Below are 10,835 nucleotides of genomic sequence, written 5' to 3'. Positions count from 1 at the left end.
CGCAAGAAGAAGCCACCGACCTCGCACGACGAGAGCACGCCACGCACGGACACTGGGGACGCGACATGACCAAACTTCAACTCATTGATAACATCTTCAGCCCTCGATTAGACCGTTCAATCACTAACGCGATCCTGGAATGCAGTCAATGTAAGAATTTCGGGGCAGCTCAACTGAATTCACTGCTTGAACCGATAGTGCGAAGACATCCGTTCGAACTGTTCGTTGCGGATTATCTGACCATGCCGAAAGCTAAAGGGGGTTTCATCAATATTCTTTTAATCATAGACACGTACTCACAGTTTGTTTGGGGATTTAAGTTAAAGGTACACGGTACGGCGAAGACGACCATCGCTGGGCTCGAGAAAATTCGACATGACTTCAGCACACCGGAAACTTTCATGACGGACGGCGGCAAACACTTCGACAATGCAGAAGTCACCGCGTGGTGCACAGAACACGACACTAAACGATATATCACGGCGGCATATGCGCCGTGGGTAAATGGCTTAGTGGAGGGTACTAACAAACTGTTAATAGGAAGACTCAAGTACATGTGCGCGCCGCACCTTGGGGAAGACAACTGTGCGAACGTCGACACAGACTCAATACCAGCCCTATGGTCAGATCACTTCGAAACGGCCATCGAACACCTAAACAGCCGTATCCTTCCATCCTTCAAGTTTTCACCCAAAGAACTATTGTTAGGTCTCGTAGTGGATACTCCTCGCACGTCAATCGAATCAGCGACAAATCAATTGCGCACATCAGATGTCCATGTACACTCGGCGTACGTGGCCCAGCAGCGCTTAGACGCCCTTGCCAATGGGGTAGCAAACACCCTGAAACGCAAAGCGGTGTTCGACAAAAGAATCCTTTCGTCAGCACAAGGTGAGGTATCGTTTCAGCCGGGACAGCTCGTTCAAATATATTCCAGTGACGTCGACAATAACTTCAAAGCCTCACGCAAAATCATCCCAAAATGGTCCGCACCAAGACGAATCACATCGAGACGCACCAATTCCTACTCGCTGGAGACATTAGAGGGTTTCCCAATAGCAGGATGGTACCACGCACGCCGTCTACGACGATTCCTACCTCGGACGGGCACATTATTGTCGGAGATGGAGAATGAGGAGATGGCAGATAGTAGCATCGAGAGAATCACACCTTGAGGCAAGCCAGCGACCTGGAGCGTCGCATTTTTAGTGGGGGGCATCTGGAGTAGGGTGCCAAGGCTCCAGGGTCCTCTCAGGGGCTCCTTCTTAGTTAGGATGCGGGTTCTGGGGTCTCGGACCCGGTTGGCAGGTCATTTAGTGTAGCACTTTCCCATGTGTAGAGTCAGAGTCCCACCACCACCACAGAGCACCTAGTGTCGAGGCACGCCCCTCCAACGCTATATTTTCTCTAATTGGTCTCACTTATCCTCGCGGAAGCGCAGGAACTAGCTAAGGACAAATGGCGGAGACCGGGGCCATGGGTAGAGTCAAAGAATGCGCAAGGGACATATATTTTCTGTAACGAATAAGTAGATCGTACTGTACAATTGAGCAAATGCGATATCTGATGTACCAAAACTTCGAAAAAGGGCGAACGAAACGGCCAAACACTAGCTAGTATATGACGTTAGTGTAATATCATGGCATGTCATGGTAGTACCCTCCGAGTCCGCCCATGAACCCTCCTGAGCTTAGGTACTGATCAGGTTCGACATTTAATGGGTATGTCTGGGGAAAATCAAAGAAGTCATCACCAAAATTATACGGTAGTTCAACATACGCCGACTCGGACGGCACTGGCATACTAAAGTCTGTGCTAGAAGATGGGACAACAGCCTCAGACAAGTGCACCGTGACTGCTGCTGGCATTTGTGGGTGCACAGTCGAAGGTGGGGCGATATCAGCCCGCGGAAAGATCAGCTCCTCGATGGAAGCAGGAACGTAAACAGATTTGGAGTAGTCTGGCATCAGACGCCCTTGTGACCCCGCCATCACCAAATCTCGACTGACTTGGGGGAACAGCAGGCCGGTGGCCCATGCGTATTGTCGTGCCTCGTGTACTATTTGCGAATCTTCCTCCGTTAAACCATTGCTGATCGCATTTGCGGGTGCTTCCAGACCCATTGCGCCACGGAGAGCACCCCTGAAAAAGTGTGAGCATAACACTCGGGTCCAATGTAGCGAGAATTACTCACATGCCTCGTTGGTGAAGATATACCAAACGTGCTTCCAGCGCAGGCCCATGGACGGGAGACTTTAATGCCTCCAATATTGCTTCATTGACCGCGTCCTGCTCATCGGCGTATGGATCTGTCTTGAATTGGAGGGAGGCGCCTGTTGGTGACTTTTTTCCCCTTGCAGTGCGTCGGATTGCTAACCTCACCTGTAAACCATACATCAACATATGAACACTAGAATTAGAGTCGGCAACTTACCGAGACCGCCGATTCTGCTAACATCTGAGACGGAGTAGTATTGATCTCTTTTCTCATGTCCTCATCTCGGAGTGGCGTGTTTTTGCTAGCGTACCAGTGTGATATGTGCACGTCTTCCACCACGGGGTTTGCGAACAGAAGGATGAAAACAGACATATCAGTGACTTCCTGACCATGAAGGTAAGATAGACCTCGTTCATACACCAGTTCATCACGTGACCTAGCGTGACATTTCAATCAATCTGCATATAACTCGTTGTACACAAAGTGTGAGCAAAATCTGTTCCAACAATATGTGCGGACAGTCTGTAGCAAGCTGGACATGTATTTTTATGATCTACTGTAAGAAACTGAGGGACGAGTAGGCATTATATTGTCAAAATGTCCCAAGTGAGCACTGCTAACGTGACAGATGCGCTAGATTAGTGACAGACACGCTAACTCGAAATGAGAAGCAAAAAAATGAACTACAGACTACAGTCTATCTACCTCACTATGCCACGAAAGAGGCCTTCGAAAACAGCAAACTTTGCTGCTGGTGCCACTCATCAAAAACGGCAAAAATTCGATCATGAAGAAAATGTAATAATTTAGTGACTTGTAGTTTCTGTTCGCAGCTCACCACAATTGCAGGCAACACCTTTCCCTGGATCCCACCCCGCATATCCCCCTCTGTGTTGGCACTCAAAAGGAAGAGAAACTGTTCGGTCTGTGGTTGAGGAGCCTCGTACTGAACTAGGGAATGCAGCTGAAGAGTGTGAAGAAGAGCAGGAGGAGGATAACGAGATCATGGAAGATAACTTGCCTTGGGCACATTCCCCATTCACGGCTGGGCAATATATTCCTCCCCCAAGTCTGGTTGAGGCAGTCTCTGCACTGGATGATCTCAAACTTCTCATTCAACCACGCCGAACATCAGGCATTGGACACAAGGACCCACACCTCGATCTTTTGTTGCGAAGCCGACTTGAAAAGATGCGAATGTTCTTGTGGAACTACACGAAGCCAATTGGTGCTTCCAGGTGGCAGGCAGCATCACTGGTGACTGCCAATGCATATGGAAAGGGTACCTGGTTAGCAGGCCGTCTTCGTGAATGGACGAGAGCTTACATACTGGACTGGGAGGACCTTCCACTCAATATCTACGGTACTTGGAATTCATCCATTCTTGAGGACGAGGATTTTAAAGGAGAACTACTTCTCCATCTGCAGGGAATTGGAAAGTATGTCAAATCAATGGATATCATAGACTACGTCAAGAGACCAGAAGTACTCGCCCAGCTAAAGCTCAAAAAACCGATCTCCCTCGCAACGGCACAGCGTTGGATGAAACACGTCGGATATCGATGGTCAAAGACACCTACAGGGCAATTTGTTGATGGCCACGAGCGAAGTGATGTGGTTGCATACAGACAGTTGGTGTTCCTACCCGTTTGGGCAGAACTGCTTTTGCGGACTCGAATCTATGGGACAGACTTGGAGGGGAATGAATATCAGGCACTACCAATGACCACTCGCCGTGTCGTTATATGGAACCACGACGAGTCAACCTACTATGCAAATGACCGTCGGAAGATTCGGTGGGTGCATAACTCGGAGACTGCCATACCTTACGCCAAGGGTGAAGGGGCCTCGTTGATGGTTGCTGACATGGTCAGCCCTGACTATGGATGGCTACAATCACCAGACGGCAAAGAACGAGCTCGTGTGCTGTTCAAGGCTGGCAAAGCTCGAGATGGGTACTTCACAACCCAAAACATTATCAATCAGGCATCAAATGCGATGGATATCCTACAGCGTCACTTTCCAGATGAAGAACACGTGATGGTCTTCGATAATGCGACCACGCACCTGAAACGTGCAGATGATGCATTGTCAGCTCGCAAGATGCCCAAGTTTTCCCCCAGGCATGGAAAGGAATGGGACGGGAGTAACTGGGGTGAAAGTGGGCGGCCGACGAACTGGGGAGTAGAGGTGAATGTCGTGGATGAGAATGGGAAGCCAGTTCATGAGCCCAGCGGAGAGATAAAGAAGAAAAAGGTCAAAATGTGCGATGCTACATTTGCGGACGGCTCACCACAGTCATTGTACTACCCCGAGGGCCATCAGCTTGCAGGTGTTTTCAAAGGGATGGCTGTCATACTCAATGAACGAGGCCACGCTGATGTCTCGAAGGTCCGAGCTGAATGCCCAAAATTTCAGTGCGAGAAGGGTGTTGATTGTTGCTGTTGCCGAAGAATGCTGTACAACGAACCTGACTTCGTAAACGTCAAGTCGTTGCTCGAGATTGCATGTGAAGCCAGGGGCTTTCGAGCAATATTCTTCCCGAAATTCCACTGCGAATTGAACTTCATCGAGCAGTGCTGGGGTTATTCGAAGCGGCTGTATCGTGAGTTTCCCGTGTCATCCAAAGAGGCTGATCTCGAACGCAATGTTCTCGCGGCGCTAGAATCTGTTCCGCTCGATGCTATTCGTCGGTAAGTCTCTGTTTGGCCGGATTTCACGATCACTCCTAATCTGGATCCTTGCGGCTCAGATTTTCCACGCGGTCACTCAGATTCATGGATGCGTATCGAAGGGGTCTTGATGGGAAGCAGGCAGTATGGGCTTCGAGGAGATATCGAGGCCATCGTGTACTTCCGGAGACCATAATGTCTGAACTGGAAACTGCAGGATTAACTTGATCAGTGGCACATATACTTGATACCTAATGTTAAATTTAATTGTTGATTCTCAAACGGCTGTTGAACGTTGTGTCGAACATCGAAATCATTGAAGTTTTAACATCAAACGGCCGCTTCAATTGTTTATCTCCCCGCTAGTTCGAGTCACTGATACGGTCACATCAGTCACAAATGGGTCACAAGGGTGAATTTGCTGAAAAAAAGCCTACTCCTCCTTCAATTCACCGAAAATAAGGATTCTGAGTAGACCACTTTGATATTGTAGTACATCCCCACAAGTTGTTGGAACAGATTTAGCTAATTATAAGTTTTAAAAGAGTAACGAGCCAAAACCATGTATTCTATCATCAAATCACGTGATGAACCGGTGTATGAACAAGGTCTATCTTAATAGGTGAAGGGTGAGGCTGAGTCTAATAACTCGTGTTCGCGGTCATCCTTGAAAGCTTGGTGGTCCTGTTCCGACAAGTTGAACTCTGATGGCGGTTCGATGTCGTAGGGATCGGCGAGATACTCCGAAATTTTCGAGAGTTGTCGACGATTGAGCAAGAGGGCCTTTAGAATGCTTTCTATTACCCTCGGTGACGATTCCAATTCTAGTGTTTGTAAATGAGTTCTGTCATGATCCGGGATGGTAATGAGTACGTACCACATCCGAACTTTATGTTGGCCTGGTTAACGAGCTCGATGATGTAGCCGTTCGTTACCTGTTTTTCTTCTGGGGTGATGTTTCGGAGCCAGCCTGTGGTCGTAACGGAGTTGAGAACGATGCGCCTTTTCGCCCATGTGAGGGCGAGTTGTTCAGTTGGACTGTGCTCATTGAACCGCTTTCCCTCTATGTCCCCCGAGCCCATATTACTGGTCGTGTCAGCCGACATTAAGCTCGTCGACGCCAATGATGCGGAGTCGGAGCATGCGTCACGACCACTAGTACTGCGTGAGTAAGGAAATATGCGATGCAATAATCCTGGGGTGTGAGGCCGCGCGGCGGACCGCCGCCTGGTGCAACTGGAGGGATCATTTGAATCGTATGGGAAAGTACGAAACGACATGATGGTGGGCTTGGATTTGGAGTAAGGGAGAATTCGAGGGAGGCGAATTAAATAGCGGGATACCAGTATATCAGTATTGACTTGTAAACTGTAAACGAAAAATGTTTATTATTAGATCATCGACACTGCCAGTGGTCCAAGATGAGAATGGTCAACGAAGCTGACCTGTTTCCAACCAGTCTGACCCGGGAATTTGCGTGTCAAGCGGACCTCATGCGAACTTACCAAAAACTTGGCTATAGGGGAATGATGTTAGGGCATGAACATGTAAAACCCTAAGCGCTATTGACGGTAATTACTAGCTGTTGCTCGCATAGAATTACCTTTACGCACCTGCCCTTCATTGTGACTCGATGATAAGACTGTGATCTCCCCCGGATCTCCGAAAATTTCATTTGGTAGAAAACGCTCAGGCCTTCTGTATTCAATAGTGATTTTCAAATCAATCGTTCAATTCGATTGACTTACTGATGCGGCATCCAGGACTCCATAACATGAATGGTCGATATAGTGTAATATTTATCGGTCAAGCAGAATGATGACGGGATTATAACAGTGGTCATAACCTTGAAGAGGGGCTGAACCGGGTGAAGCAATTATACCAAATATGGCAACTCATAGCTGACGACGTTGCACAATTGGTTTCTTTGAACACTTAGCAAACTTTTCCCCATTGCGACACTTGCTTATGTGAATCTGAGAAGGGCAAGCGGGACGGTATTGACGAATATGCGCACGGACCAGGGGACTCGGCCTGAGCCGAGTGCGAACGTTGACCCAACTTGTTGAAACCTATTAAAACTCAAATTCCAGGTTTGAAACTAACAACTACATTGAAAAAAACATACATGCTTAGGAAATATAATAAAAATTGTCATTCTTCCAAATCCGACGTACAGGTTGAACTGCAAAGAGATCCAGATACCAATGGAGCTGCCCCAGGTTTATCCGACTCATCTGAAGAGCTTTCACACCAAGGCCCGATATCACTGGGGTCGAACCTACAACCTTTGTTTCCTATCGCCGTAACTCCTGCATCCTCGAGGATGTTGCAGATAGCACCAATTTGAGCGTCAATCCCCTTCATCTCTGTTTGGGACAAGTCTTCTTCACCTTCCAGGATAGCTCTTATGAGATCTAGTTCGCGGCAGCGGAGGCGTTGATATCGCATTCTCGCGGCTATAGCCCGGCGAGTGATGCGCGATAGTTCGAGCCTGCGTTCATTGAGATAGTTTGTAGCTTCTGGTGAGGGCGCAGGAGTGTTCCACTTAAGAATATATGTATGAAAATCTGGACGTCTAAAATTCCACTGAACACACCGTAGTTTGGAGAGGCTTGAATTTCTTTGTAGGTGGGTTGCAATCCTCATATTGGAGGCCACCTTGAACTGAGCCATACGTGATGGGGCACTTGCGATGACCGCCGTTACCCAAGCTCTGCATTGGATTTGCAGTGCTAAACTCATCAACGTGAAGGGCAGAATTATTGGCAACAGTCTTTGCGCGTGACGGGATGCAAGGGCTACTCATGGGAGGCGAGCTACACATGGGAGGGGTGCTACACTTGAGAGGGGAGCTACTAGGTCCAATAGATGTCGGTGGTGTGGATAACGACCTGCAAGATACAGTAAATGGAGGTGCAGTATTTAGCCACAATTTGGAACAACAAACCTGGGCTTATTAGAATTACCTCTTGATTCTGAAGAGCTACTCATCGCAAATGCTGTCTCGTGGTGTATCGGGTTGCGAGAACTTCAACCAAAGGAGGAGGCCTAAGGATTGAATAGTCGGCAACATCCGAACGCGGACGAATTCGTCCTGCATGAGAGAAGTGTGGTTACTCGGATCATCATCAGAATATGTCCTTATCGTCAGAGTAAGTATATTCAGTACTCAGCTATTAATTTATAAGACTCCTCGCCAGGAAAGGACATATTCATTCTGAACGACTCCTTGAGGTTGCAACGTTGAGGCTCGGCCAAGCGAAAGTCCTTGGAAGTGCGGGTCTGACTTACCCATCTACTGGTAATACGATCATGGTTGACAACGTTGAAGGAAGACTCGGAAGGATATAGGTCATGCCAAAGTCATTTGATGACTACTTCGCAATCACCAGAATCTGCCAACTGCGGGAGGGTCAGCAGTCACGGTCCAATACTGAGGGAATGGCCGGGTGAGTCAGACCATGAAATACGTGCAACGCAGTAGTTCATGTTGATTTGGAAGCACCGGAACCATTAAATTTGGGGTATCGCGTCGCGGATTGTGTACGGAACATACTGCCGAAGGGCAATGGAACAGTTGATGCGGCAGTACAAAACAGGTAAGTCCCAGTGAGCTCTATGACCACACTGATTAATATTGAAATTGGACCGTAGGTACTATATGCAGCCGCTTACTAGCATCAACTTTGAAGAACTGTATGACATAGTTGCATCAGACTCGAATGACTGCCGTTGCCTCGCAGCTGAAGCTAGCTGCATCTTCTTCAAGTTGCTAGCAACTCAAAAGTGCAATGCGTCTGGGCCTTGCAGGATCTCTTTGGATTGTCGCCCTCCTTTCAAGTTTGTTTTGGCTAATGGTGTCATGCGGTGGTACAGGTTGCTCTTGGGAGAGGGCGACGGATGCACGTGGACTCAACAGGCATCGTGCATCATGTCATTCCTACAAGACGTCTAGCTTGCTTGCAACCCAGAAGAGACAGGAACGCGCCAGAGATGCTGTCTCCGCAAATTTGGCTCCCTACCGTAACCTGCGACGGCCATTCGTGAAGCCTTCACATGTAAGTGGCCTTCTTAGCTACCATGGTTATCCTTAACTCGCGTGAACTTGAACATCAGAGAACTGGCCGTCCAAAACCAATTGCTCCTTGCCGGTCACCGGCAGAGCAGAGGTGAGGGTCTGCCCCTCGCATCGGTAATACATCCAAGTCCAGTCTCGCCAACTCGCAGCACTGCACCAACCCAGAAAACGACAACGATGTTGAGATGGATGTCGACATAGATACCTCTGGTTCGTGTGTCTTTGAATAGCGGACATAGCGTTCTAATCACTTTACTTGTTTAGATGAACGGGCACGCCCTATGAGACGAATCCCAAGGCATTATGGTGATGTCGAGCGCTCCGAGGAGGATCTTAACATCTCTAATAATACTGATGATCACAATGTATCGACTCAAAATTCGGGTACCCTTCCAGCTCGAGCCAGGATTCGACGTGTTCTTCTAACGCTGGCAGATACACTTCAGACCACCTTCAACTCATTCGGTCTCTGCAGACTGTACCCTCGTCGTCCTTCATTCGAGCCGGATAAATTTGTTCCATCCTCGTTACTTTCGAGGACGTGTCCTACTGCTGCTCAAGGCACTGATTCTCCACCACAGGTCTTTGCTCCTCCGTACCCCTTCGCAAATATGACGATCTATCGGCTCATCTCCTGGATGAATTCTGGTAGCAGTCGGGTATCGGAATCTAAAGTTGTGTCCCTCGTCAAGGATGTAATGCTAGCAGATGATTTTGACCGCGAACACCTTCAAGGATTCTCGGTGAGGCAAAGCTTGCGAGAATTAGATAAAGATGAGAGCGGGAAGAGAATCACCTTTCCGGATGACTGGATCGAGACCTCCGTCACTGTTGACATTCCAACGAGGGCAAGGGAGGATAGTCCAATGCCTTATACCGTTCCCGGGTTTCATTACCGCCCTCTTATTGAACTTATACGTGCGGCATTCGCAGATGCTCAAGCAGGGGCATTTCACCTCTTGCCCTTCAAACGTCTGTGGAAGGATCCTCTAGACGGGCACGAAGAGCGGATATACGACGAACTTTACACCTCAGATGCCTGGTTGGAAGCTCAGGACAGAATTCACAAGCAACCGAAGGAGCCTGGGTGTTCGTTGGAACGGGTCGTCGCAGGTCTAATGTTCTTTTCGGACGCAACTCACCTGGCAAACTTTGGGACCGCAAAGGCTTGGCCGCTTTATGCGTACTTCGGAAATCTGACGAAATATATACGCTCGTCACCAACATCGGGATCATGTCACCTCGTAGGATTCTTCCCGTCGGTGAGCACTTTGATTGCATGTGTATTGATCGCCGTGGACATTAACTCCCCCACCAGCTTCCCGATAAAATCAAAGATATCCTTGGTAGCCTGCCTCGAGTATCAAAAACGGGCATGGCCTCCCTTCACACCCACTGCCGCAGGGAGTTGTTTCATGCGTGCTGGGAAATATTACTGGACGAAGAATTTGTTTACGCGTATCAACACGGTTTTGTTCTGAAATGCGCTGATGGAGTGATGCGGAGAGTATACCCTCGGATCTTCACGTATTCTGCTGATTATCCGGAGAAGTACATTTTTTATTGTGTACACAACAACATGGCTCATGAATCTCCAGGGTTCTAATCGCGACTATAAAGGATATGGGCTTGTGTCCATGCCCTCGCTACCTCGTACCGAAAGGCTTGTTTGGTTGTCTTGGTCTCGTGAGGGATATGAAAAGCCGCCTTACCAACCTTCGAGTATATGCTACGGCCAAGGTCATCAAAGCTCGCGAGTTTATCTATCGATTGGGAAATACTGTAGATAGTGCCAAGATTGAAGACACCCTCGGAGAAGGCTCGTGGGTGCCTATTCTGGTAAGCGAGACTGATTCCACACGAG

The 10,835-nt window shown here is 48.4% G+C and overlaps 3 protein-coding genes across 3 annotated transcripts; 1 reads left to right on the top strand and 2 right to left on the bottom strand.

The window, feature by feature from the left end:
• Positions 1-1,637: 1,637 nt before the first annotated feature.
• DEU56DRAFT_931462 (uncharacterized protein) lies at positions 1,638-2,590 on the bottom strand (the record flags this gene model as incomplete). Its single annotated transcript, XM_041358714.1, has 3 exons — positions 1,638-2,142; positions 2,195-2,382; positions 2,435-2,590. 3 exons carry the CDS (start codon positions 2,588-2,590, stop codon positions 1,638-1,640), a joined length of 849 nt encoding a protein of 282 aa, XP_041201962.1.
• Positions 2,591-3,415: 825 nt separating this feature from the next.
• Positions 3,416-5,118, top strand: DEU56DRAFT_748101 (uncharacterized protein; the record flags this gene model as incomplete). The annotated part of the gene is made up of 3 exons (XM_041349326.1): positions 3,416-4,329; positions 4,366-4,911; positions 4,971-5,118. The coding sequence occupies 3 exons, from the start codon at positions 3,416-3,418 to the stop codon at positions 5,116-5,118; spliced, it is 1,608 nt and encodes a 535-aa protein (XP_041201961.1).
• Positions 5,119-5,505: 387 nt separating this feature from the next.
• On the bottom strand, positions 5,506-8,207 carry DEU56DRAFT_761385 (uncharacterized protein; the record flags this gene model as incomplete). The annotated part of the gene is made up of 12 exons (XM_041350529.1): positions 5,506-5,714; positions 5,768-6,051; positions 6,112-6,258; positions 6,396-6,406; positions 6,504-6,588; positions 6,639-6,748; positions 6,912-6,962; positions 7,068-7,135; positions 7,176-7,437; positions 7,490-7,784; positions 7,841-7,921; positions 8,185-8,207. 12 exons carry the CDS (start codon positions 8,205-8,207, stop codon positions 5,506-5,508), a joined length of 1,626 nt encoding a protein of 541 aa, XP_041201960.1.
• Positions 8,208-10,835: the final 2,628 nt, after the last annotated feature.

The sequence above is a fragment of the Suillus clintonianus genome (genome assembly GCF_016758775.1).
Source record: "Suillus clintonianus strain FC179 chromosome Unknown DEU56scaffold_153, whole genome shotgun sequence".
Classification (NCBI taxonomy): Eukaryota; Fungi; Basidiomycota; class Agaricomycetes; order Boletales; family Suillaceae; genus Suillus; species Suillus clintonianus.
The sequence above is the reverse complement of the archived record's forward strand: the minus strand, read 5'-3'. Positions and strand labels throughout refer to the sequence as shown.